The sequence below is a fragment of the Natator depressus genome, chromosome 22 (genome assembly GCF_965152275.1).
Source record: "Natator depressus isolate rNatDep1 chromosome 22, rNatDep2.hap1, whole genome shotgun sequence".
Lineage (NCBI taxonomy): Eukaryota > Metazoa > Chordata > Testudines > Cheloniidae > Natator > Natator depressus.
Window position 1 is genome coordinate 16,892,501 of NC_134255.1, and position 27,346 is coordinate 16,919,846.

The 27,346-nt window shown below is 42.6% G+C and overlaps 1 protein-coding gene across 1 annotated transcript in view; it reads right to left on the minus strand.

Annotated features, from left to right (window-relative positions):
* Positions 1 to 22,344, minus strand: part of CADM1 (cell adhesion molecule 1) — a 284,990-nt gene extending 262,646 nt beyond the window's left edge. Inside the window, exon 1 of the mRNA XM_074936535.1 lies at positions 22,224 to 22,344. Coding sequence (XP_074792636.1) covers positions 22,224 to 22,344 — 121 coding nt within the window. The remainder of the gene's footprint in view (positions 1 to 22,223) is intronic.
* Positions 22,345 to 27,346: the final 5,002 nt, after the last annotated feature.

Here is a 27,346-nt window from a genome sequence, read left to right on the forward strand (position 1 = left end):
TGAAACACCCCAGTCCCGAGGTACCTGATGCATTCTTGTCAAGTTACTCAACCTTAAGTGACACCTGCCTCTTCGCAAACCAAATATTGCCTCAATATGAGTAAACGAGGCTTATGTAGCCCTCAGCACTTTTATTGTGCCCACTAGTAAGGTATGTAGAAGCAAAGTCAAATCACCTTGATTTTATTTATTTGCACTGCAATAGCACACAGGAGTCCCCACAGTGGACCAAGGCCCCAGTGTTCTTTATCTCTAATTATAGGTAGAAATCTTTTATTTTATTTACCTACCTACCCACCTACCTTTTGAGGAGGCTGCACTGAGTCTTGCATCATGGTCTGAAAAGCATCAGGCTTGGTGCTTGATGCTGAAAAGCATCAAGCCTCATTCCGATCTCAAGTTAGAGATCCCAGAGCAGAGAACTTTCCACCAAAAATACTCTATACTCCCTACACCCAAGAGTTTTCCCCTGGGGTTTTAAAGTGGTGTTTTTGGTTTTTTTGTTTGGGTTTTTTTTGTTTGTTTGTTTGGTTTTTTTTACACAAAGCTTAGTAATACCTTCAGCATAACTTCAACTTCCCCTCTGCTGTAAAAAGCACAGCAGGCCAATAGACCTTTGAAGTTTTTTGTAACGCACGGCAACTAGGAAGTTCAAAAAGCACAAATATTGAATGAATATAAATACAAAAGCTGCTAAAAAAGGGGATACTGTCCTTTCCTCAGTTTTTCTATGGAGTACATAATTTGCATCCTATACAGCTATACTGTACTTCTAAGTACATCAACTACCTAGGTTACTTGTCCCTTCCATAAATCAGTGTGACAAAATTCCCGTTTAAATAACACAATACTTCAACAGTCTTCCACTTAAGACCCTTTCAGTATTTTTCATTTTAATGTATTGGTTATAAATAAGCTACAGCAGACTCTGTTCAAGGGAAAAATAAATGCTTTCATATTATGAGTAAGTAGGTTGAAAGTCTGTTTTCTGATGAACACCTTCATGATATGCAAAAGACCTACTAGCTGGAGAGTGTTACATTCTTTAGCAGAAATTCCCAAACTAAGCTTCAATCACGGATAATGCTTCCTCTTTCACTATATGAGACTTCAAATTATGAGACCAAGGCTAAGACTTACATACATTCATATATCATAGGTCTATGGATACAAATTCATACATCACTTCTCCTCTAAAAATACATGAACAGAAGTGGTGGAACTACCAACTCAATATACAATAATAAAGGACCCAAACACTTTGCAATTAAACTGAATCCCCCACACATTGCTCCCAAGGTACACAAGTACTTCCAGCTACTGAGTAGCTAAAATTCAACCCTCTTTCTATTGTTAGGAGAGGACAAAAATCCAACATGCGAACTGAAAGCTTCCCCTTTGGTCCATGCCAATGCTGCCACAGATCACATAGGGAGTCTTCCTTCACTAAAACAATATTTTCAAAATTCACCAGCCAGTTGTTTAAAAAAGCAGGGGGCAGTAATCATGATATGGGGTAAAAGGTGCAACTCACTTTCCCTTTTGCGCTGAAGTAGAACGTGTCTTTAAAAAGCTCATGCTAATTAATTATTCCTCTTCAACTGAAGCCACTAACAATCTACGATTCACCGAAGAGAATTTGGAATTCACACAGAGTCCTTTGGCTCCAACAGGGAAGATGCTAGCTCCCTCCAGCAGCATGCTTTGTTGTTCAGAGGAAGGAAAGAATTCACATTCCCAGTGGAGACTCACTAAAATTCCCCTTCATTGCCACCCATCAGAATGGAATTCATGGAGTTACTGCAACAGGTTTTAGTGCATATCCATTCTTGCCAACGGAAGCTACCCTGGCCTCCAGTCCAAGACACTTTAATTGAAAACTATCATCCTTCTTCTAGCCTCAATCATTTGTTTTTATATGGCAGCCACCTGAGCCTCTAGCTATCCTATGCAAACATGATCAGAACCGAAGAATCAATGCAAGCTTGTCGTCCTTACCTTTACAGGCCCTTCAAAATTTAGCCCAGCTCCAACTACCCTATCTTTTAGCTCTGCCAGCGTTGCCAGCATTTATCCCCAGTTATGGTAGGTCTATATGGTTTAAAAAAAAATGCTTTATCTATAGAGTTACCTTAATGTGATTGAACACGCACCCCCGTTGCCCCTGAAAACTGATGGAGACACAGTTCACGATGGTCTCAGCTCGTTATGTTCTAATCGAGGGTCCCCATCCCAGGGACCACCACTACCAACCTTAACTTTTAGTCTGCTTCTCTCAGCAGCACTCTGGTGCTTTCCCATACTACCCTTCTTCATTGTACAAACTACTCAGAAAGCTACTTATAGCCTCCTTTAAACTGGCTCATGATCTATTGCCTGCTAGTTAATAAGTTAGACAAGAGGTAGTCTACAAAAATATAATTGGATCACTATTACATTGTTCTCAGCACCTCCTTTCCTCTTCACTCCACCTGCTGCATCCTCTCATTAAACAAGATTATAAGCTCCTTAGGGCAGGGTTCCAGAGCAAAGGGTTTACAGCTTGGTGTACTCAAATTCTAAATGGAGAATTATGATTTAAAGTCTGTCAAGTTTATTTATATTATCTATGGGTTCAAAAACAGGTCAAAAGGATTCTATTTATTACCATTTCTTTTACAATATCAAATTCATACCTTAAAGCACAGCAAATATACTTCTTGCATCACTGGCCACATCTGTTGACTACACATCTGCATTTCAGTAGGTCAAGGCTGGTTCAGAGAACTTGATATGGTATTGCAACACTGGACTTCCCCGTGCACTGTATTTAAACCGACTGCTATAAATGGGATACAGTAGAACCTCAGAGTTCCCAACACCTTGGGAATGGAGTTGTTCGTAAACGTTATGGTTGTTGTTTCAAAAGTTTACAACTGAACATTGACTTAATACAGCTTTGAAACTTTACTATGCAGAAGAAAAACGCTGCTTTCCTTTTGTTTTGTTTTTAATAAAACTGTTTAATACTGTTTAACACAGTATTGTACTGTATTTGCTTTTTTCCCCTGTCTCAGCTGCTACCTGATTGCATACTTCCAGTTCCAAATGAGGTGTCTGGTTGAATGGTCAGTTCATAACTCTACTGTTGATAACTCTAAGGTCCTACTGTATGTAATTAGAAGTTATGCTTGAGATGTAGAGCCCTCGAGACAATTCCCAACCAAGGGACTGTCATTGTGTAGAAAAACAGTGTGTGTCCATTTTGCAAATATTTAGCCAACATACTGGCCTGACCACTCGTATCATTTGCCCCAATTAGGGTTTTATACCAGTTATAGATTAAAAACATATGAAAGTTGAGTGACTCCTCCAGGGACTGAACCGCGAATCAAGCATCATGCCTCAAAGTAGTTTTCAGCATTTTGTCTTACATTCATTCTGATTAAGCCAGCCACAAATCCATCAGCAAATTAATGATACAGCAGTCAAAAATTATATGGTGCCCAGAGAAAGAACTTTTTAATATTCTGGAAATGCATTCTGGCAGAAAGATGATAAAACAGCCTTTCAGATCACATTAAAAATCATGTGATCCATTACGCAGTATGCAAACTGTGATAGTGTTATTTATAAAAATCAAATACAATAGTTCATGAATACTGAAAAAAAAAATCAAATGCCAAGTTAAATGACAAATTTCAAACAGACTAAGGAAATTTGATCATAAACCAAGTAGTCGCATGAAATACCATTCCATCATCAACTTTTTAATTACCAATTGATCAACATGTAGACAGTGTAACAGCTTTCAGCTTTTAATTACTGAACTATCAAAATCCCAACCAAAAAAAAGCAATCTCCAGAGATGAAATTGTAATGCTTGATTATTCATTGCTACATAATGAATGATTTGTTTTTAAACAAGATGTCAACTTCCCTATGTAATCCGTCTGGATGTATGACTCTAAGGCCTATTCTGTCCATATGCCTAAAATCCTCAAGTATCATCTCTTCCTCTTCCCTTCCCCCACTGGTGAATGAACATTTTCTAAGGACTTGTCTACAATGCACTGCAATGCAGACTACCGGGGGCGTGAACTGCAGAGCACAAAAAAATATTGCACCCGTCTCATGTGGCCGCTGCTGGTGCAAACTAAAAGGAACCTAGCTCACATTAACGTAGCCCTGTTTGAAGAGGACTACATTAACACAAACTAGTTACCTTTTAGTTCATACCAGCAGCATGCATACGGGACAGGTAAGGCGCAACTTTCTGATGCCCTTTGCAATTGAACTGTAGCATGATGCTGTAAATTCAGAAGATCAAGTCACCTTATACCAAGAATTGATAGGTTCCTTGCTCACCTTTACCCCACCTTTCAGCCATGCTGAGCATGTATCTCATCACACCGAGACTTACAAGTAATTTATCAATACTGGATGGAGCCCTAGTTTCCATCAAAGAAAGTATGTGTACCGTCTGCAAGCACTGCTTCTATTTCAAGTGTATAACTGTTTCAGAAGTTAGCCACATTGATGGGGGGGCGGGGGGGGGGAAATCAAGGTTGATCAAACCTCAGTTTTGTTCATTTAATCTAAGCAATGTGGTTATGACACTGAAGAACTGGGGATTGTTCATGTAATTTAATAGCACGAACAGGGCGTGCCAGTGTGTCTGGGAGAGAAAAAGCAAGCATGCAATCTCTTTTACCAATACAGTCAAGTCAGCCAACTGTATTATAAATCACTTGTGTCCAAATCTCATTTTGTCATACCACTCTGAGAAGCACTGTAGTTCTACAATGTGATTTGCAAATGTTCAGCTCAAAACAGCCAAGTACCTCCCAAATCCTAGTGAAGTCAAAGCTCATGGGTCCAGTTTCCAGATCTACCACTAGCCAAGTGTTCATGAGAATCACTAGGAAACGACTTCATTTTCAGTATTTTGATGTGCCCATCTGTGAACGAGTGCAATACTGCCTTCAGAGTGAACAGGCTTAATGAACAGCACTAAGGCAGTGCAGAACTAACTGGATAACCACCATCAATACAGTCAATTCATTTTCACTCTCCACACAGAAAGATGATCAGAAAGCCAATGCCGTATACTTTCATTTTTTACTGGCCTAGAACAAAAGAATCCAAAGTTTACCACCACGCAAGGTCTCATACATCTTTGCAAAACGCTGCCTATCTTCTGGGCCAACAAAACACCCAGAGAATCCTTTGCCAAGACCATGCCTTGCATGCAGAGGGATATTTCCTAGGAATGTTTGTGCGGTAACATCAGATGCCTAAACAGACGTCAAAGGCATTCTGGAATGAATACCAAAAAGACGTAATACAATTACTACTGCTTATTAGTCAATTAAGAAGATATTAGCAAAAATCACATATTTGTCCCTTTAACCCCGCTGGTATCTATTAATGTGTCTCCCATCTACTGCTCTCTCCATATGAGCTCACAGACGCCCTTCGTACATTTTGTTGCCAAATCATTACCCTATTCAGCGAAGAAACGGAAGAATTTGCTCCAAGTCTTGTCTCAAAATCCCTGCTGCTGCCACAGATCCAGTGGCCCTGAAGTTAAGATTTTCCTGATAAATGCATCAATGCAATACAACCACACCTCAGATTTCATTTCTATATGCAAGCCACAAGCTCAGTGCTCTAGTTCCCTTGGGAACCTACTAGCATGCATAGCCTGTACAGATTTAAAGCATAAGAAATTCAGTAATCAGCCCACAAGCTGTAAGCACTTGTGACAACAATATCCATCAAGACACTCACCATATTTACAACTAAATCATGTAAATGCAAGCCAGTTTTCCTTTGCATGCTGTTAATCTGGACAAATGAATGCTAGATACACATAAGACTAAGCCTACAACATAGTGTGTGGTGAATAAATAAAACCAATTGCACGCTGATGTGAAATGGTTAAAATCGATACAAAGGGCACAGAGGGAAGTCAACAGAACAACTCTTGAAATGTTCACTGACCTGCAAGATCAAACACTAAGGTCTACTTTTATCACTCTTCTAAGCTGTGCAAGCAGCACCTTCCTTACATGCTGCAGTTTGTAGCAGCTGCAGCTTCCATTCCAGAATACCCATATATTTTGCTTCAATATCTAGCTAGTGCTGTTTAACTCTCTATTCACCAGATTTTTTTGCACACTCCAAAAAAAAAAATATCAAGACGTTTATTAAAATCTCACAAGTGTATTGGACTTACATCTTCAACAAAGACCAGTGCCTTGGATGTGAGTGAAGAAATGTGTTTAAAAATAACAGTTGTGTTTGAAAATGTCCTAAAGGTTTTCCCCCTCTCAGTGAATTTAGTGCTGGTGAAAGGTGCAAGACTGGACAGCCTTCAGCACCCAAGTCCAGAGGCAGTGGTTAAAAAAAAAAGGAAAAAAAAAATCTACACCACTTCTCTTAAGCTCTGCACATTGAAAAATGTTTCTCTTAAATTTCAGTATGTGACCCTTATACACCAGGGCAGTCTTCCGTGATCCTCTTCGAAGAAAGTCACATGACATGTTTAAATATCCTGTCGTAAGGAAAGGTCAGTCGGACAAACTGAAGCTACTCCTTATTTGATTACAGGATTTATACTTGTTAATGTTGAAGACTCAGGAGCCTAAATGTAATTCATTTTGGTTATTTGGACTTTTACTAACTATAATAAAAAAGTGCTGCCATCCAACGCTTAGGGCAGCCTTGACGATCTTAAAAATACCCTTAAAACATACCATCCAAATCCCCCATATCAAATGAAGTAGCCCAGCAACACCATCAACTTAACAGACTATGCCAGAGCCAGGCCTACAGCACTGTCCAACCAGACCTCTAACACAAGCAGAGTTGAGACCCTCTTCCTGTAAAAGGCCAGGCCCCTTACCTTAAATTAAGCCATCAGGCACCAATACAGCCCTCAGATACCCTACCCCCAAAAAAGATTACGGGTAAACCAAAGGAATCGGGATCAACTGCTATCAAGGCGGCTCCCTGGTTCCAAGTCTCCGCCTGGCTGGGTAGGAAGATGCCCAATGACTTTCCTCCCTGAAGGTCGTATTCCCACTGATGCTGGGGCCAGGTCAATGTTCATAGCTTCAGGTTCAGACAAAGCCCCTCCACCCAAACGAAGTACATTCTCCACCCTGCTTCACCCAGAGGGGGATTGTGGGAAAGCACTGGTAAATATGATATTGAGGATTAGGACTTTAAGGGCTGAGCTTCCCAGACAGACTCTGAGTAGGGCACCATGTTACATGCAGCCCATGGGAACCGAACAGGTAACAAAGCAGAATTCTCCCAAGCACCTTAAGCATTGAGTGATTACAGACCACTACAGTAAGCACAGCTCCACTGGAGTTATTCTGGCAGGGAGTAAGATTTACCCATTGTACCAGAGCTAAGCAACAATTAACATCTGCCAATTGGTAACAGGTGCAAAGCGTTATTTTAAAAATACTGTCAACAACAAAATAGTAAAAACCCCCAACACATTTTGAGCAGAGAACAATTTCAAAACACTTCCTATTCAAAGTTTATGAAAATAATCAAAAACAAAAAAAACCTACATATAAAATTCCAAGGGCATAAAAACTGTGAAACTTCAGACTGGAAGACCACCCACATACAGAAAAAACCCAGAAATTTATGTCTCATTTTAAGTCTGTTCCAGAATGCAACCTTCATTATGGCAGCACTGCTGTAACTATTAATGGAAGCCAGGTTACCTTTTAATCCACTAAAGATTATATGTAAAAACAGTAGCAGTCTTTAAATCTGCACTACAGACAATCACTAGGCAAGCTCTCCCCAATGCGTCTCATACTCCACATCTGCAACACTCCTGCTCTTCCAGTCCTCTTGTGCGGCTGACATACATACCCGAATGACTAACTGAAGGAATTAGTCTTCATTTGAGACCCAAGATAAATTTCAGCCCAGATCCTCAACACATTAGAGTTAACGCGAATCCACAGAAACCTATTCTTTCTTCTTTCCTTCCCTTTGCACCACAGCACGCACACTTAAATCTCAGTGCGTTTCAAAGTTTATTTTGGACTTATTTTAAAAGTGATATGACACCTACACCCCATTAAGGTTTTCATCTTTGGGCGAGGAGAGAACAAAATTTTAAAATTCCCCATGCAACAAACATAAGAATATCAAGGGGAAATAAATCTAAGGAAGCCCCTCTCCTCACACAGGAATATCTCCAATACACCTATCCAGCATCTACACACGAAATGCTATCCAGTTGCAAAGCCAAGAGGAAGACAGCAATATTTATCTGGTTGTGTTAACATACTTAATAAGATTCCATTTGCAGAAAAGAGGGCACAGCCGAGAGATTCATTATGCAACTGTGCACTCAGAATCCTCCTGGGGCAATTTAAAAGCTACATCATTGATTCTACTATAAACCCTCCTTTGTATTAGGCTCAGATTATATTTTTGTTTAGCAATAAATGAACTGGCAGAAAGTGGGTGCTGTATTTCTCACCCACACTCGGTTTTACCCTTGCCCCTCAATATCTCAATGTAGGTGATACTACTCTGCTTTTTCTGTCCATTGCCAACTTTATTCCCCACTCCAGAACTTACAATCAATCATCTACCTGCTCTTTACTGTCAACGGACACAGCAACTGGCAATTATGGATTTAAAAAAAAATGCATGAAATTTGTACATCCTGTTTAAAAGATTATGTAAAGCAATTCAGAGTATTTAAGAACTTTAAATCAACTTAAAAGCAGTTACGGTGGACAGAGCTCATGAGGCTCATTTTAAGAGTCACATTAACCTGGCAGAAAAAAACTATTTAAAATGAGTAATGTTTCTTTCACATTTCACTCACTTTCAGCATCAGAAGGAGAAGAGGGTGAGGAAAGATCACGTGAATTGGCATGAGATAGCAATCATGTAGTCACAACCTTAGAGATATAGCTTCTTAAGAACTAAGCAAAAGTCATTAATCTGAGCACTGGATGAGCTATTAGAACACTGAGGTCAAAAAGGATAATTCTTCAAATGAAGCTAATTTCCTCCTTAAGAGATTTCTGAAGTTTTGTAAGTAATAAAATAGCAGTGAGTAAGCAGTAAGATAATGCACCAGCCTCAACAAACGATTTAAAAAAAAAAAAAGAGGAGTTGGATGAACTCTGCCATATTTCTACCTAATCTGGGGTAAATTTTGGCATTAATACTGGCCAGAAAGGAGTTGTATCACCCAACGCATAGCAGGAAAGCTGTGTGCTACTTGTCCCACGTCATGCTATGTGCAAGACAGGGCCATCCGTCCATCCTTCACATATTAGCCAGACTCGGGGTCCACGCATTCTCTTCTCCTACATTCCCCACATTCAAGAAGTGTAGAGTCACCTCACGTGAAGTTTTGTGTAGATGTTGGAGAGTTCAAGAAATGCCAGTGACATCTCAGCATGGCATTTCTATTAGCTTATGCCTGAGCTAAAACTCTCAGTGCTCAACTGCAAATGAAATTTGCAAATTTAATTCCAGACCCCCTGCTGGCTAATATGCTCTAAGGAACCAGACACAGTTTCTCTGGACTCTGCATATCATGCTAAAAACTAGGGTGACAAAAATTCATCTGCCTAAAGAACTGGAGTTGCTAGTGGGAATCTAGGTCAGCCTAATGTTATTCTTAATGTTATTACAGAAGCATTTCCCATACTAATCAGGTTTTTTTTCGTTTTGTTCCCCCCAACTGTGCTTACTCCAAACAATTCTAGTCCAAATGCTCCACAAGAACATTAAAGTTCGATAAAGCAGACAGTCAATGAAAAGTATTAACAGTTCTGATGCTTGTGGATCAGCTTTCTACTTAACTCTGTTACCCCAAAAATCCTAATTAGACAGTACTCAGAAAGCAATAATAATGCCTAATGGCACTGCTCAGTATTAAGCAGCATTATGAAATTATTCTGAAGTTTTTTTCCCTTCTCCATTAAGACAGGAAGATAGATGTGGGCATGAATGTTTTAAAGAACTGCTGACACCTCAAAAACTGCCGTACATTCCATTTAGAAACAGCTTGCATAGTACAAGGAATCTCTTCTCCCTTCATCTCAGTTACAGATATATATATTTTTTAAACCCACACAGTTCTTGGGGGCACTTTTAAACACTCCAAGATTTGGTCATCCACTGAAGCCTTTTGACATCACAACCATGTTCATATTACCAATTACACGTCAGAAGGTTAGAACGGGGGGGGGGGGGGGGGGGAAGGAGGATTGCAGAAGCAGATGAATTTAAGAATCGGAGCTTCTTTTCATTCGAAATCTCACAATAATATGAGAGAGATACACAAAAGACAAGCCACAGCAGCAATTCTCTAAGCAGGGATATTTTAGAGCTTAACTGTAATGAATCCAGTTAGAATTGGCTGACTGGCCTTTTCGTTGACTCAGTACACAAAATGTTATATCCTGTACATTAATATACGATGATTTTACTTAAGAAATGAGATTTGTCTAACATCAGCTTCATGTCTTCACTGGCTTATTGGTGTCATCCTATGAAAGAAATGCTTAACTGACGCCACAAGAAGACTGCTTAAATTCCCCTCTCGTAAAGCAGCACTCCCAAAAGCAAGAGAGTCCAATCTGCAACGTCCACCAAGAAATACCATTTGACATCACCTTACACTTCAGGAAAACAAAGTATTGGTCTTTCTTCTAAAAACTTCAACCAATTGAGCTAATGCATATATAATGCTTCAGCAAATACAACAGTGTAACCGAAGACACAGTTTTACAGCTGCATGGGAAACATTGACAAGACGTTGAATGTTTTGATGCTATGGAGCACTGCAAAGAATAAAAAACAGTGCTGACAGCATACGTGCCCTCAGCAGACATAATAGAAGGTCAAACAAATGGAAGTTCATATAAAAGACAATCTTTGTGAATAAGCTATAAATAACAAGAGCCACTAGCCTTTTCCTCCCCAATTCAACTCAGTCATATAGTTTCAGCTACCGTTTATGGATGAAGAGAGACTGTTGCCCAAAAGTTATCCCATGATATATTATGGCAGCTGAGGGAAAAAATAGTTTTTTTTAAAGCCATATGCCTTTTCAAGGTCACAGATATATCAGTGTCACTAAACGCATTTAAGAAACGGATTACAGCAATAAAAGGTGTCTAGTGCAGGTTCTACCTCTACATTTAGAGAGTTAGGTACAAACCCCAATCTACACCCAGGATATGGATTAAAAGCAGAAAAAAGTCATTCGTTTCACCTTTATTTTAATTTATTCACCTCCGAGCTAACGTGAAGCAAATCTGTTCTACTTAACAGGAGATTGTTTGAAGGCAATTTACTTTCTGGCCTAATTGTAGCAAAATCTTATTTAGCAAGAATTCCAATTCTAGAGATTAACACCACAGATATCTTAAGGACACATTTTCCTAGGAGGGAGGCTTCTTGGCAGCCTCATTTAAAAACCAAAAAGGCAGCAACAAGCCACTTCTCTTGCTCCATCGTATTACTCTGATCTTTTGATGCTGTAGACAGACTTATTTCTAATTACCGAATAGGGGTAGCAAACGGTAACCTGATGCTTAACATTTCCTCATTTCAATCATGCTTCTTCCAGGAACACATATGCTGTAGATACCTGGTATAAACAACACTTTGAGGCCTCAGAAGACAGGCAATGGAAGAGGATGCTTGTGTCCTCTAGCTCATGGGTAGAAATTTAACCCAAACTGCTGAGGAGCAACAGTCCTCAGCCAATCGCTATTCAAATTAATGGTGATTTGGGAAAAGTGTGCCAGCTTCTGTGCAGATGTCTCAAATGGAGCATATTGTCCACCAAGTGACTGGAATTATAAAGTGACTATACTTCTTGGCCAGGTAAACGTGCTGTTCTCAAATGAAATCTGGAGAGCTCTGCCCAGGTCTTCGCTCATCTCAAGGTTTATGTTTTGCATTAGGGTTTTGGAAGTTTTGTTTTAATGCACAGAACAAACAAACAAACCCACAGAAGCAAAACTTTCAAACACCTAGTAATGGCTCCGAGGACACAATTTAAGTTCCATTCTGGATGAGTCCTTATCTCAGATGCTTGGCGCTAGAAGGGGATACAAAGAGATCTGAGATGTCTGGTCACGTTTTAACGCATTGGCAGAGCTACAGTCCAAACCTCGAGTGTACTTATGTCCACCAATACTAGTGACTGAATTCGGAGTACAGAGTGCTCACATCCACCCCAGTAGAGGTATTAAGAATGCCCTTCAAGGAAATCCAATCCCCTGTAACTCACTGACACAGGACTCTCCACCCTTGAAGATTACCACCTATTACTTGTGTTTCTCTGAAAGAAAAGTGCAGAAATACACCTTCCATCACCATTTCCCTGCATGGCTAGAATCAATGATAGTTAAGATAGATGCGATGACCAGACTGGTATTCTAGCCCTTCGGAAGGAACCTGCGTAATTCTCCACAGCATTATGCAGATATATGTGACTGTGACTCTGGAGTCTTAAGTCAGGACGTGCACTTATTCTCCATCTGACTCACTTCATGAAGAGTCAAGGAGATCCAAGATGATCTCAGGTGATTTTTTCCTTCAATTTTTCTCCCCAGCCCCATTCGTATGGGCGCACTCAGGTTTGTCGGGGAGTGGGCTGAAAACAGTGGATGTTTAAGGAAGTTTAATACAAATCAGTTACCACGCTGAGGGGTTTCGGCATGGCCTGCCAGCACCTGGAGGCAATTCCCACCAGTAACACTGATGCAGCAGCAACGCCTTGTGACCCTAACTTTGCAGCTGTGAATATCTTCTCTATGAGGACGATCAGAAAGCTTGAGAAGATGGTTGTGTTTCTTTTTTTTTAAAATCATGGAATGCACTTTTTGAAGAACCCACCATCCTGGTAACTCCCTACTCCCACTTTGAGACAAGCAGACCATGCTTCAGTACTGTAAGTGCAAGAGCTGTCCCTGCCCCAATATCTAGCCCTGAAACACGATTTACCCGCGACGAGTCTAGCTACACTGTCATGCCACAGAGAACAGAAGGTGAAGAAGTGTAGACCAAAACATTTATGCAGTGGTTTAGGGATGGAAGCACAACATGTGACTCACTGTTCCAGACATCCAATAAAAACAGCTGCGAAACAGAAGTTATTTTACAATCAGGAGCGTGTTGAATTACCAAGAATTACCCTCCAGAGTTAAGGACTAGCAACGCTCACCTGTCCCTCAAAGCCAAGCTGTGGAGAGACCAGACAATATGGAAGGCAAGAGAAATCAGTTTACACCAGTAACTTGTGTTTGGGCACGCCAATCTGCACATTTTCAGAAATTCTTACACAGGGAGCCTCTGGCCAGGGGCATGGTTAGCACTAATCAGAAACACTTTAGTAGCACCTTGAAGTACATCCAGATGGCATTCCTAGGAGCCGAGGTCAACCCACTCATTACATAAGGAGGAATGTTATAATCCTATTGAACACAAAGTGTTACTTCAAAGCAAAAAATCTTGACTTGCCGGTGATACAGGCCAATCTTATTCTACAACCTCCCATAACATTCATAATTAAAACTAATGAACTACAGGTTCATTCTATGAACAGACCTAGACTAGAGCCTTGTCTTTTCTGGTATCAGCGGTGGTAGCTGCTGACCTCTGAAAGTGGGTAAGAAAAAATGAGACTTAAAAGGTCAGCTCACTGCCAGCCTATAATATTGAGTGAAGATCATGCTGTATCGAACTGAAAAAACAAAACAAGACAGTGCAAAGCCCTCTCCACTGATAATTTGCGAGGTGTTTCCCATTCTACTAAAGCAGATGAATTTGGCACATGGCAGCTGCAGGTATTAATGCAATTGCCAAATGGAGGTGTCAAAGAGGTTCCTCTCATCTTCAAGATGTTGTACCTTCACATGGTAGGAACAAAGAAGGGAAATTCACTATCAGATAACCTGTACCTGAACCTTCTCGAGATAAAACCATGTGGGCAAGTAATATAATGTTAAATTAACTGCTTTTTCTGGCTTTAAAGTTTCCATTGTTTAGTCAAAGATTTCTGAAAGAGAAATAGAAGCTAGGTGCTCTCTCCACCCAAAAGAGAAATCAGGTTGGTAATCTAGAACTGCAGGTTCTCATCTCAATTACTTTCCCTGCTACCAAACAGAACATCTAAAGACAAGTGGTTTCAATCATGTACAGCTAAGGATCTGTTTTCCCCTCAGTATGTCCACTCAACTTCCACTGGCACTAACAGAAGACATGGAGGGTGGACATCTTATTGTCCAGAAAAACATCCAGAAAATTATAGGTAAGATGTCAGAATGGTAAAACAAGTCCATCTGCGCTCACAAATGCCATTTCCACTTATCCTGAACCAAAAGCCCGAGAAAGTTGCTTAACAGGCTACTGTTAGCATTACTGCAATAGAGAAAAGGCGCATGGCTAGAATTACGACAAACGTCCAAGTGCTTTAAACACAGAACTAACAGCATGTCAGAATATGGCACTTGGGCTAAACTAATCTGGACGTCTTCAGTCCAGAAAACAGGCATTTCAGCAGCTATGTTTCAGTGACGTTGAAGCAAGAGTTTCTACTGAAGTCAGTCAATAAGCTCTTCCAATTAAGCCTCCAGTACCTAGACAATAAGCCATTTCTGCATTCCCATTGTACAGGAGTGTAAAGATGGCATTTTGTATCTCAGTATTGAGCTCTTAATAAGACTGGTTTTGCTGTTTATGAGTTTATCTTCAGAATTCAACATTCTCAAGGAATTTCCTTCACTAAAGTTCTAGTCAAATGACATGATTGTTAAAAAAAATTGTACTGTACATGTACAATAAGAGCTGGCCCAGCAGACATTCTGGCTTATGTGCCACTACTTGCTTGAGCAGTCCCATTGACTAACAAGTTCTGGCTATATATTACCAGACTTTCCCAGTATGCTATGGTCCCCCAAGGTAGGCAAAATCCACATACAGCAGCAGCTGAGTGAAGGGTGGAGTTTGGACCCAGCCATGAGAGCTGGTTGTGTCCACAGCAGATGTCTAAGATAGGAAGAGAATAACCTGAGTCCCCTTATTCACTGGAGAAACCCCACATGCCCTGCCATGTGGCCTACCTACCCACTCCTAACAATCAGAGATATATCAACTAGCTCCCGTTGGAGTTCCCCCAGAATGGCCAGGCTTGACTACTGTATCTGACAAACCCCAAATGGAATATCAAATTCAGGCACAGCACCCATATACACACCCAGTTCAATTTACTAGATTAACTCAGACTGACTAGGATTCACCAGGGTGACCAACACCCATCTGCGCCTCTTAGAAACATGGCCCTACTGTTTCAATTGTAAACTTGTGACCAAAACCTCATAATATTTTGTTTCAAGGAAAACCTGCTGCATCCCTCCCACACCCCCTTGTTCTCCCCACCTCTCCCGACACAAGTCTGAAGCCAGCTGCACCAAAGCCGCTGAGCCAGCCCTAGAAGACCTTCAAAGGAAGTTCTGCAATGGAACCTCCCCTTAACCACAACAGCAGCTGCTGGCTGCAACATGCAATTAAACTAGTTACTTTTTCAGAGCTTTACGAGATTTAAACAAGTAGGTACCACTTGTAATTGCAACATTCCAGCTAAATTCTCTCCCTTTTATTGAGGGTTTCTGAACAAAGACTGTTTATTCAGTGTTGGTGGTTCTGCAACACTGGAGAACTGTATACAGTGCTCCACAAGAAAATGACTACAGAGTTTTCTGTGTAATGTCCAGTTACCCAGAAAAGATACAGATTACATATCCAGCTTTGCTTGTATCCCTAAACCACTGCATAAATGTTTACTTATGTAGCTGGAATCCAGCCAAACTGAATGCTTTGAATTTACAGTCCACTTGCACATAGGACATTTTAGAAGTCTGGTAAAAATCACATTCCCAGAAACAAAAGAAGTTGCCTAACTTTTGTATACAGTCAGAGAAAGGGAGTTCTGGGACACCCTGAAACATTCCTACCATATTTTGCTCAAAATGAAAAACGTATCCAAAGAATTGTAAAGACACTTTAAAAAAGATAAATTACCAAGATCTGCAAGAGTCAGTGTCAAACACCCTAACCAGAACAACCTGCACACGCTTAGTACTACCAGAAAGTTACTAGGAAAAGTTATTTTTAATCAACAAAACAGGCTGGTAAGAGCACTTAAAAAAAAAAACAGTTTGAAGAGGCAGCATGCCTGGTCTAAAACAAAAATGGATTCTGTTGGGCATGGCCTCAGACACACAAGGTCTGATCCATTTTTAGATCTAGCACTAATCAAGCAACAGGGCAGAGACTGTCTGCATACTGCTGCCCCCATGTACCACGTTCACAAGTCTGACTCGGCGCAAAGGAAACAGCACTAAGCTATTTTTATTTACTGAGTCAGTTGTTTGATGTAAAGTGTTTCTTTAATTACACAACCAACAAAGAAAGCCAAACACAGACAAAAGCAGCAAAAGATCAACACCAGAAACTGATGAAGACTGCTGCTTGAAGAAGGAACATATCTATGCTCTGTCTTAGGGGTACAATGGCCTCCCCAAAACAAAACGAGCAGCAGCAACTCTTCCTGAGTTGTCTAGTTGTGTCCAATATTGTCACTGGTTAATTTAAAACTGAACTAAATTAGTGAGATGAAGGTGGTAGTGACTAACCCCCCATCTCACCACAGGGCCTAGATGATTGGTATTACTCTTCCTGTCCTTCAGAAGAGGTCATAGTAATCCCCATGGGTGATTAGGTTCCTAAACCTAATGTCATGCTTACAACCAGTGCTCAGCTCAATCGCCTTGAATAAGCCCATATCACAACCAAAATGGATAGTTGGGTTTTCTTTGCCAGCCTCTCCTTTGCAACTTCACTCAAGTGTTTGCATATCATGCAGAACGCTCACCAGAGCCAGAAACTTAGTATATTTTTTCATGCCAAGTGCTCAGCTCAGTCCCAGTGAAACACAGTGGATAGTAAGATTTTTTTCTCCTGCTTGCAGACAAAGGCTCCTTACAATCTTGCTCCATATTTACAAGAGTCTGCTTAACCCATATTCTCAGTAGGATTGTTGACCAGTCACGTTAAATCACCGAAATCTGAGCAGATCTTTTTGCTGGTCCGTTGCTTACAGGGCTTATCCATTCTGGCTAAGATGTAAAACTTAAGTCCTGACCCTTCTTGTCATTAGATAACCCACTGTATTCTCTTACCAGTACAACTGTTAACCTTGGTTTGCAGGGTTGCTGTAGCTATATCGGTCAAAAACTATGAGAGACACAAGGTGGGTGAGGTAATATCTTTAATTGGACCAACTTCAGCTAGTGAAAGCTTCTCTCTTTCACCAATAAACGATATTACCTCACCCAGCTTGTGTCTGTTAACTCTGGATGTCAGACAAGATTCCAGTCTGGGCGGTTATACTCTGCCTCTCTAAATTCCCCTCGGGTTTGAGTTGGAATGTTATTCTGTCTAAACTACCATGTAGTATATTGCTGTGCAGTGTTACACAGGTGCTCGTTCCACCCCAGGACTGACTACAGTTCAGTACTAACTGAAGTCATTCCTGTATTCTTTTCCTATTTCACACACACACACACACACACACACACACTGAGCGAAACTTACTTACAGGTGGGTAAAGCACTGAGACCATCAGATGAAAGGTGCTAAAGAAACACAGATTCATCATGGCATTAGACTATTTTATACCAAGTCTTAACACTGCCTAGCCCTATACCAATTACCAAGCTTGACTCATTCAGCACAGCCATTACAACATGCTCCAAAGCACACCCCAATTACAGGATTCCACCAAGACAGTGAGATATGGCAATACCACCGTAGTGTACCCTTGCCCAGCACTGCAGAAAGGAGCTATTTTAACTCAAGAGTTGGAGACAGAAAGGCACACAAAGCTATGCAATTACCACCAAACAAGTATTTACTGCCATGGCATGGATTTTCTTTCAGTACTTCCAGGAAACTTCATTATTGCATATTAAATCGCTTTTAAAGGTGCAGGGGGAAGGAGAAGCGAGCAAAACATTTCAGGAATTTTAAGGAAATTTGACATAAATTCAGCCAATGCAGAGAGAGCGTCTAGTGCTTTACCCTTTGCCTCAGATAATCAAACTTTTAGTGGAGATTAATGACTGCCAGGCTCCAAGTAGCAAATCATCCATTCTGCAACAGTTACCACTGCGTGGTGCTCTCCAGTCTGTCAGTGAAGAATGCCCAATGTACAGGTCAGTCACATCCCTTTCAACAGAAGAACTGCAGCGTTCAGATCCCTCATTTTCATTTCTTTTCAATTGCTCCTAACACTGCTATATTTTAATTCACATTGTTATGTCTATTAGCTGGGCTCCATTTACCAGGCTTGCCATGTAGTAGCACGGTACGAGCCTTTCGTTTAATAAAAATGTGGTGTTTTTTTTTAAATGGTGATTCTAAGCGGGAGACGAGGCATTGAGAGTTTGAGATGCAGAAAGAGGGAATGAGATACTGTGTATTCATAGCCATGTTAGGAAAGCATTTTTATTTTAGCTTGAGTATTGTTTAGTGACCCAATTCTCCAGCTCCAACGACTGAGCAATTCACTATGCATGAAGCTAAAACCTAACAGGTATGCACAGGAGCCCAAGCAAACTCCATGATCACATAAAACCAGAGCCCATTTTACAATATCATTTTTTGAAAAGGACAAACGTCTTAAAAACCATGAACATGGTGCAGTAATTGCATAAATACCTGAGCGTTTGAACATACGGAGCGTTGGCCTCCGCACGGATGAGAGTCATGCCAAAGTGACATCTCTGTTTCCCTATCCTTTTATAAAAAAGAACAAAAAAAAAAAAAAAAACCACACCCCAGTGTCAGCCAAAGGCACATTCCCTTCCCTTTCCCACCCCCCTCTCCCACCAAGCAGGCACTTACGTCTATGGAACAGCTGAGCTAAGAGGAGGGATGGGAACACAAGTTAACACTTCCTCCGAAACAATGTGTTTTAAAATGGCACATGCATAAAGTAACTGCCATTGTCCTAATTGGTACGCAGGCGGCCCAGGATGGTGGCCTTGCTCTGGAGAGCATTCCTCATGAAAAGAAGGTATGTCAAGTCAGAATAATGAACTGAAAGTGACACCAATTTTCTTCCCCCACTGCCTGACCAAGAGGGCCACTGGGGAAAACATGTACAACATACATATGAATAAAGCTCTTTGTTCAAGAGAACTGCCTGCCTCTTATTCTCTACCTCCCCCTTTCGTATTAGTTAAATTCAAAAGATCCCTCAATGACTCTCTTGTTCCTCCAAAATGTCCCAGTCAAATAACGCTAGCGCCTCTTGTCACACAAGTCAGTGAATGAAGCCTTGTGCGTCTCCAGTGACACACTGTAAATATAAAGTGGCATTAATGAGGGATATTTTATCAAAGCCAGACAGTCCCTCCTGTGGCTATTCAGTTCAATGCAGAAGAAACGCAACAATAGCTAGGCAGCACTTTGTAGAATACGTAGCCCAGAATAGTCAAGCCACTGCAAAAACACTGTGCATAGTACTGCAGAAGTTGCCTCAAATCACCCACAAAACTGTCTGCTGAGATTCCAGTGATAGCTTGAAGTTAAATCAAACAGCTTTCCTGTAAAGCAGGAGAAATTTTAGAGAGCCAGAAAGAGAAAGGCTTGGGCAAACCCATTTTAGCTGGGTCAAATTAACATCCATTTAATCCAAAACAATCACCATGGGAAAAGCATTTAGTCTGAATGAAAGATATATTATGTTAAAATGAGTTCTTCAGTGTAACAAGGCTCCCATTAACCACAACAGAAAAGAAAATGGAAGCACGCAAGTTCTACTTCGATACCAACAGGTTTTCGACTCTTCACTAAAGACTTTCTGGCTTCCCGATTCATCATCAGGGTATCCTTTCTGAGGCTGCACTGACAGAAGCCTGCCTTTGCAGCATATGGCCCAGACTTACTTAGCCACTTTCAATTACAACAATTCTATGAACGAAGAATTATAGAAAACACACAGAAACCAATTACTTTTCAATGTGAACACTACTTGATAGCCATACACAAGAGCAAGAAGCTGCTTCCATGGTAACCAGTAACAGAATTTTCATGTCGCTTCGCCATGCACTGTCAAGCCCACAATTCCTTCTTTACTAGTCACTATATATATCCCCTGTTAAGAACAGCAATTTCAGATAGCAAAATATTTATAAATAAAGCAGTTACTACTTTCACCATTCACTCAACAAGCAGGCTTAGCACTCAGATGTAGCCCATTACTTTACTCTCCATAAGCAACCTTAAAGATTGATCGTTTTTGGTCTAAAGGAAATATCTGTGCCCAACAGTCTCTTCAGCGGCCAATGTATTGTTGTCTCTATTATTCACCAGTTTCAGATCCTCATGTGCACCCAGGTGTTAATGACACAGGGTCTTTCACAATGCACTAGTCCAAAAATGCTCTTTCAAGAATATTTTATTAAGATCAAAACTTGGACATCACAAAGAAGAAACTTCGAACAAATCCAGGTTTGCCACACCAATTTATCTACCAACCCATAAATTAAAGATTTAGCAATTCACACAAAGCTTTCAGTGCAAGAAAAATGAGACCAAAAAAAAAATCTCCTTTTATGTACCCGATACACATTTAGTCTATAAAATAAATGGCTTGGAGGAAACAGAGCACTTTTTAAAAATGCTTTGCACGGAATAATCCTCTCAAGGGCTTGACCTAGTATATTATGATTTACTCAGCTGCATGCTATTTACATAATTGTGAAAATAACTGGTAAAAACCAAACATTAGAGAGAGAAATGCTAGAAGACTTTCATAGCAGCCAAAGAACAACCTTCAGGCCACAATACAGCTAAGCATTCTTTCCGATATGGCTTTTATTCATTTTTTTGGCTACTTGTTGCTGCTGTTGTAACTGATCATCTGTTCTCTGCACAAGGGAGGTTCAATCTGATCTGTTCCACACTTGTGTTTATTTAGGGAGGTATGGGTGAAAAGAAATCGGCAAACAGCATTATCTGAAGCATTGCAAAGAATGATCTGACGGTGAAGTGATTTGTCTCTCTCCCTTTTGTTATTGAAAGCAAATACTGCCCTCTTCATTTCCAATCTTGCCAACACTCACAGGCGCTGCTGTTGGAAGAGAAAAATGTTTGCAATAGAGGGAAGGAAATAAAATCCCCTTCTATTTACAACACGGAGCTAGCCCCTGTAACAACAGGGCTGGGAAAGGGGAGCTGAGACTCCCAACACTTGATCTGAACGAGTCCTTCCAATCTCCACATCCCCGCAAGATTTAGAGAAGCAGGAGGGCTGTACGGGAGGCTGCAAGCCCAGGAGGCGGCAGAGTGGCTGGATTCAAAACACTGATAAGGGCTGAGAGTCTTAATTCACCACAATCGCTGCCTGCCTCCCTGCCTGGCCGAAGGAGAGGAAATGGGGAGAAGAAACCTGCCCTCCCCAAGCCCCAGCCCCCGCCCGGCTGCTGAAGGGAGCAGCACAATGAGTCAGGACCTGGGGGAAAACCAGGAGCCGGAGCCAAGTCACGGGGGGCAACACGGGGGGAAAGCCAGGCAGGGGGGGACTGCGGCCAGCCCCGAGACTGGCCCTGCAAGGGGGGCAGGGGGGGAAGAGCCGTGCTCAGGGCTGTAGGGGGGGGTTAGGGGACGCTATAGGGGTCCAGAAGAACTATAAGGGAGTGGAGAAGAGAAGCTATACGGGCACGGGAATAAAGGGGAGCTATAGGGGAGGTAAGGGGGAAGCTATGGGAGCACTATGGGGTGCAGCGGGGCACTATGGGGGTGCAGTATGGGGTTGGGGTGCAGTGGGGAGCTTGGGGGGTTAGGGGGAGGTTATGGGGTGCAGCGGGGCGCTATGGGGGTGCAGTATGCGGTTGGGGGGCAGCGGGGCGCTATGGGGATTAGGGGGAGGTTATCGGGGGGCAGCGGGGCGCTATGGGGGTGCAGTATGGGGTTGGGGTGCAGCGGGGAGCTATGGGGGGTTAGGGGGAGGTTATGGGGTGCAGCGGGGCGCTATGGGGGTGCAGTATGCGGTTGGGGGGCAGCGGGGCGCTATGGGGGGTTAGGGTGAGGTTTGGGGTGCAGCGGGGAGCTCCCCCCCACCCCGGCGCCTGGGGCCGGAGCCCCCCCCCTACCTCTGGGGATGAGCGCGGCGGCGGCGAGCAGCAGCAGCAGCAGCGGGAGCGGGAGGATGCCGGGGGCCGCGCCGCCGCCGCCGCGCCCGGAGCAGCCGCTGGGCTCGGTCCGACTCGCCATGTCCGGGCACCTGCTTCGCTCTGCCCGCGCCGCCCGCGCCCGGCGATCCAGCGCCCGCTAATGAGATGCGCCGACGTCACCGCGGGGCGGGGCGAGTCCCGCCCCTCTCGCCGCCTGCTGGTGGGATGCTAATGAGCCCAGCCGGGGCCCCGCCCCGCGATAAGGGAGCGGGGGTAAAGTCTCATCTCCGGCGAGGGGCGCATCGGCGGTGGGAGGGGTGAGGCTACTGCTCCCCTGAGCCAGCTGCCCCACGTCTCCCCTACCCCCAACCCCACCCTCAGCCCCCACCACCCCATCCGCCCTCTGTACCCCAACGCCCCCACGGCACCGGCTGCAGCCCCTGCCCCCAGATCCACCTGCTGCATCCCCCACAGGTACCTACTGCCCACATCCCTCCCTGCCTGCACACCCCCAGCGCCCCCCCCAATAAAGCCTGCAGCCCAGAGCTGCCTGCATCCCCCACCCCTCCTCTAGCTCCTCCCCGCCCAGAATGCCTCCACCATGCCCCCCCGGGGCGCCTGGGTGCCCCCCACCCCCTCTTCCTTGCTCTAATGTGCCCCTCTAAGGCACCCTCCCAAATCTTCATAAGCAATTTAACTGCCCCCCCACACACACACGCACCCCTGCACCTCCCTGGGGAGCTGCAGCATGTAAATCAGGAGGGTGTCACTCGCTAAAGCAAGCCGGCTTTGAGGGCTTTAGCACTAGGCGGCTACTTTCTGAGCCAGGCCCCTGCCAGGCCCTGACTGGGTAGGAATCACCTTCACAGTCCATGCCACCGCTGTGTGCTTCTTTGCGCTTGTGCCAAGTCAGCCTGAGCGCATCTCCTCATCAGAGCAACCCCTTTAGTTAGAATCACTCAAGTCACACCCAGAGGGGACATACTTACCTTGATTTAAAACTGGGTTAAAGTTACAGGTGCAAAGTAAACCAATAGATCAGTTTTCAGAGTAGCAGCTGTGTTAGTCTGTATTCTCAAGAAGAAAAGGAGTAGGGGGGCACCTTAGAGACTAACCAGTTTATTTGAGCGTAAACTTTCGTGAGCTACAGCTCACTTCATCGGACTAAATTTGTTAGTCTCTAAGGTGCCCCACATCCTCCTTTTCTTTTTGCAATATATCAGTGTAAGGTAACCAGATACAAGCCATTTTTGAAGTCACTGTAAGAGTATCTACAGAAAGTTTTGCCCATTTACCTAAATCTGTTTTTAAAAACCCACACACTTTTAGGCCTTGGCTACATGGGAAAGTATATCCATTATAATGGTCTGACTTCCCCTGGGGCTTTTTCCAGTTTAGTTTACATTGATTGGGGGAAGGGGGTTAAACTAAACTGAAAAAAAGCCACACTTAACCTGGAGTAAGTGTCTAAAGGGGGGATTATACCTAAGGCAAAAATGCTCAGACCTTTTCAGGTAAAAATGTAGATTTAGCTACACCAAAAATGTTACACAAATAGGGTATTTGGAGTGCTGTTGTACTGTAACACTTTTTAATTCAAAAATGTTTTAAAAATCCCTTTCCTTTTATCAGAAAAATTAGAAGTGGTCAAGATCAAAATGGACCATTTAGACTATCAAAACAAACATGTTTTGTTCAACCCAAAACAGTTTATAAACTGCCAGTGAACCAAAAGAGCGGATATTTGCACAGCTCTAATTATACCAGCATAATTTATTGGTTTAAATTCACACCTTGGTTACAATGAAGAAACTTTCCCATGTAGGCAAAGCCTTAGTCAAGACTGTGTGTGCGCACAAGCCTATTGGTAAATGGGACAGGGGAAGGGAGGACATGGATTCTGTGCTAACCACAAGCCCCACGATTCTTTTACCTCTCTTGAATGCAGCAGCAGGCATTCCTGACTACAGACCAAATAGGCTGCCATAGCATTAGCAGCAAGACACAGTGGTGTATGTGGCAGTGGCTAAGTCCTTTATGATTAAACACCCAGTTTGTTCAGTGTACTACTGCTCACTAGGGAAAGCAGAATTTAGCAGTGAGTTGCATGGATTATCCAACAGGGCTTTTCAGATGTTACAATTTACTGTCACAACATTTACATTCAAGGTGTGGTTGCCAGAGATTTGTTTTGTTTTATGAGCCGAACAAATCCTTTTTAAGTACACAAAAGAAAAACATTTAAAACTCTCCTCTCCCGCCCCCCCCCCCCCAAAAAGTGGATGTTTTTAAACAATTTCTTAGTGGCTGTTTGTATAGAGTCTTTTAAAAGAAAAACCCCTTTGTTACCAGTCTCAGATGGTATCAAATGCTGCTGTTAGAGTAAAAAAAGGTGATTTAGGCAGAAGCTCTCTGGTTCCACCATTGAAATCGGATCCTATTGTTTAAGGCAAAATAAGAAAGGCGGGGGGATGACACAGAAAGGAGGAAAACGCATAGCTAAGATAAGAAAATGCACCTTCTGTCTTTAATGTCGGCAGTTCAGTTGCTAAGAAAAATCAGACATAGCATATGGCTATGACTGATTAATCTGTCCATGATTCATAGTTGAGAGAGTAGAATTCATGTTAAGAATGAATTTAAGAAATAATATTAAGGGGAAACTGTACAAAAATGTAAATTCTGCTGCTTTAAAGACAGATTGAGCTGGACTCTGTATAACATTTCTAGCCAAGGACAACTGACATGCAAACCAAGACCCAGTCATATTGACCCTTTCGGCTTACTAAGGGGCAGGAAAGATCTAAAGAGAATTTGCAATGCTGGATTTTTAAGACAGACAGGAGATGTTAGCTGATAGAGGGGAGGCCAGCTACTGAACAGCGGGCAAATGCTATCACACTTTACCAGGCTGGTGCACCTGATTACACATTACATTGCTCATGAAACCACCACCAGGATGGCCAATAGGACCATGAGCTCTCCCACATATCTTTGACATCAATGAAGGGGCACAGATTATAAAGGATTTGGATCTGATGGGGGAGGAAAAAAAGAGGCCTGGTCTTCACTGGAGAAGAAAAGTGCATTTTTAAACACAAACTGGATTTGATTGGGGATTGGTCCTGCTCTGAGCAGGGGGTTGGACTAGACGACCTCCTGAGGTCCCTTCCAACCCTGATATTCTATGATTCTATGTGTTAGTCCCAGAATGGAGACAGAGGCCATTGTAGTTTTAATATATTTGCTGGTCAAGTTGAAGCCTAGACTCCCCACAGGGAAGAGACCACCACAACGCATGAAGCCAAAGATTTATCCTTCACTGGCCGTGCTTTCCAGGAGTCCTTGGAGAACACACCCTCTAGACATTTAAGGCTGTTTTGATACAACTAACCCAAGCTGCTAAACTCTTGGTGCATTTCAGAATAAACCAGAAAGGTCTGCACAACATACCTACTATGCTTTTCCCCTCTTTTGATTTGGTCTTTCAGCTCAGGTGTCTTGGAGTCTGATTGTTTGGAGGTGAAGTGGCTGTAGTAAGACAAACCTGCTGGCCTCTGGTGAGAGGCAGCCTGGGAAAAAAAAAAAGACATGATCTGCCCTGGAATACCGCACTGAAATGTCACCCCGATATTGGCTGCAGTCAGCTGAGACACAGGGAAAGCCTGGGGACTACAAGCAACAGTAGGAAGTGTCAAAGATTACAACATCCGATGAAGTGAGCTGTAGCTCACGAAAGCTTATGCTCAAAATAAATTTGTTAGTCTCTAAGGTGCCACAAGTACTCCTTTTCTTTTTGTGAATACAGACTAACACTGCTGCTGCTCTGAAACCTGTCAACATCCATTTAGCCACTCTGGGACCTGGCGAGCTTCCACTGAAATCAAGCTTCTCAGGCATCAGGTTTAGCTGGACCCTCTGGTCACAGTAGTGTTACACAGGTAGATTTGTTCTGGTTGGCTAATCTGGACTCTTATTAGAAAGAAGGCAAAAACAGGAAAGGGGTAGTAAAAAAAGGTGGAGTAGGAAACTGACTATGGAGGAGGTAATAGTAGCAACCTTAGGTTCACAATTTAGGAGTTGTTCAGAACACAGCCATGGAGCCATTACTGTCATCTGTCTCTCTCACTCTCCCCCCCCCTCCCCCCACACCCCGAGTGTATTTTATGATCAAAACAAAGGCAGCACAGGAGTAAGATGATGCAATTGAGACCATGAGGCCAATGCTGGTAAATGGTCCAAGTTAATAGGTGTATGTTTCCCCACTACAGAAACACAGAAGATGGGTGGCAACTTAGTCCCACTGCAATACACCAATCAAAAGAAGTATCCTCACCAGGAGCCCTCAAAGCCGTAAATCAACAGCTGTTTAGTTCAGATAACTTCATTTGCATCATTCCTTTGACTGTTCTGTGTTTTCTTTCAAACAAACTTCTCTCACCCCTCCATCCAACTGCTCCCTGAAGAGACTCATAAGCTAAAGTAACCTTCTACCACCTTTCTACTCACTTTGGCCAATGTAAGGCATAAGCCAAAGGTAGGAGTCAGTTTGTGGGCATGAGGACGGGTCTCCCAATGCACCCACAGTTCTTTTCAATTTCTGCAAGTTTGACATCAGTGCATTATTATATGGAACAGAGTTCTCTCTTCTGCTCTTTTAGCCATGAAGTGGGGTGCAGTCATCTCTGGACAGGCACCATCTGCCCACCCCATTTCCTTGTTTTCTGGATTGACAGTCAATGGGAGATGGGTGTCGAAGAGCTGGTAACTTACCTTTCTATTGGTTTTCCATCTGTGCAATAACTTTTACAGGTCTTAATTGTCTCAATTGAATTGAACCACCCTTCCTCCCTCTTCAAAACAGACTAGCTCCAGAGAATTGCTCCTCCAGACTGCTAAGCTGTGCCTTAATAAATTTTATGCAATCCATCATCTTGGCTATCAACCAGTAGGTGTCTTCCATTGGAAAGAGGAACTTAATGTCTCTCTCTCATTATTCCTTAAATATTATGGTTCTAAGCATGCCTTAACAGAAAGGGGATGCCAAATATTTCCAACATTCTTAATTAGGTTATTCGAAGCAATGCTACAGCAAATGAGTT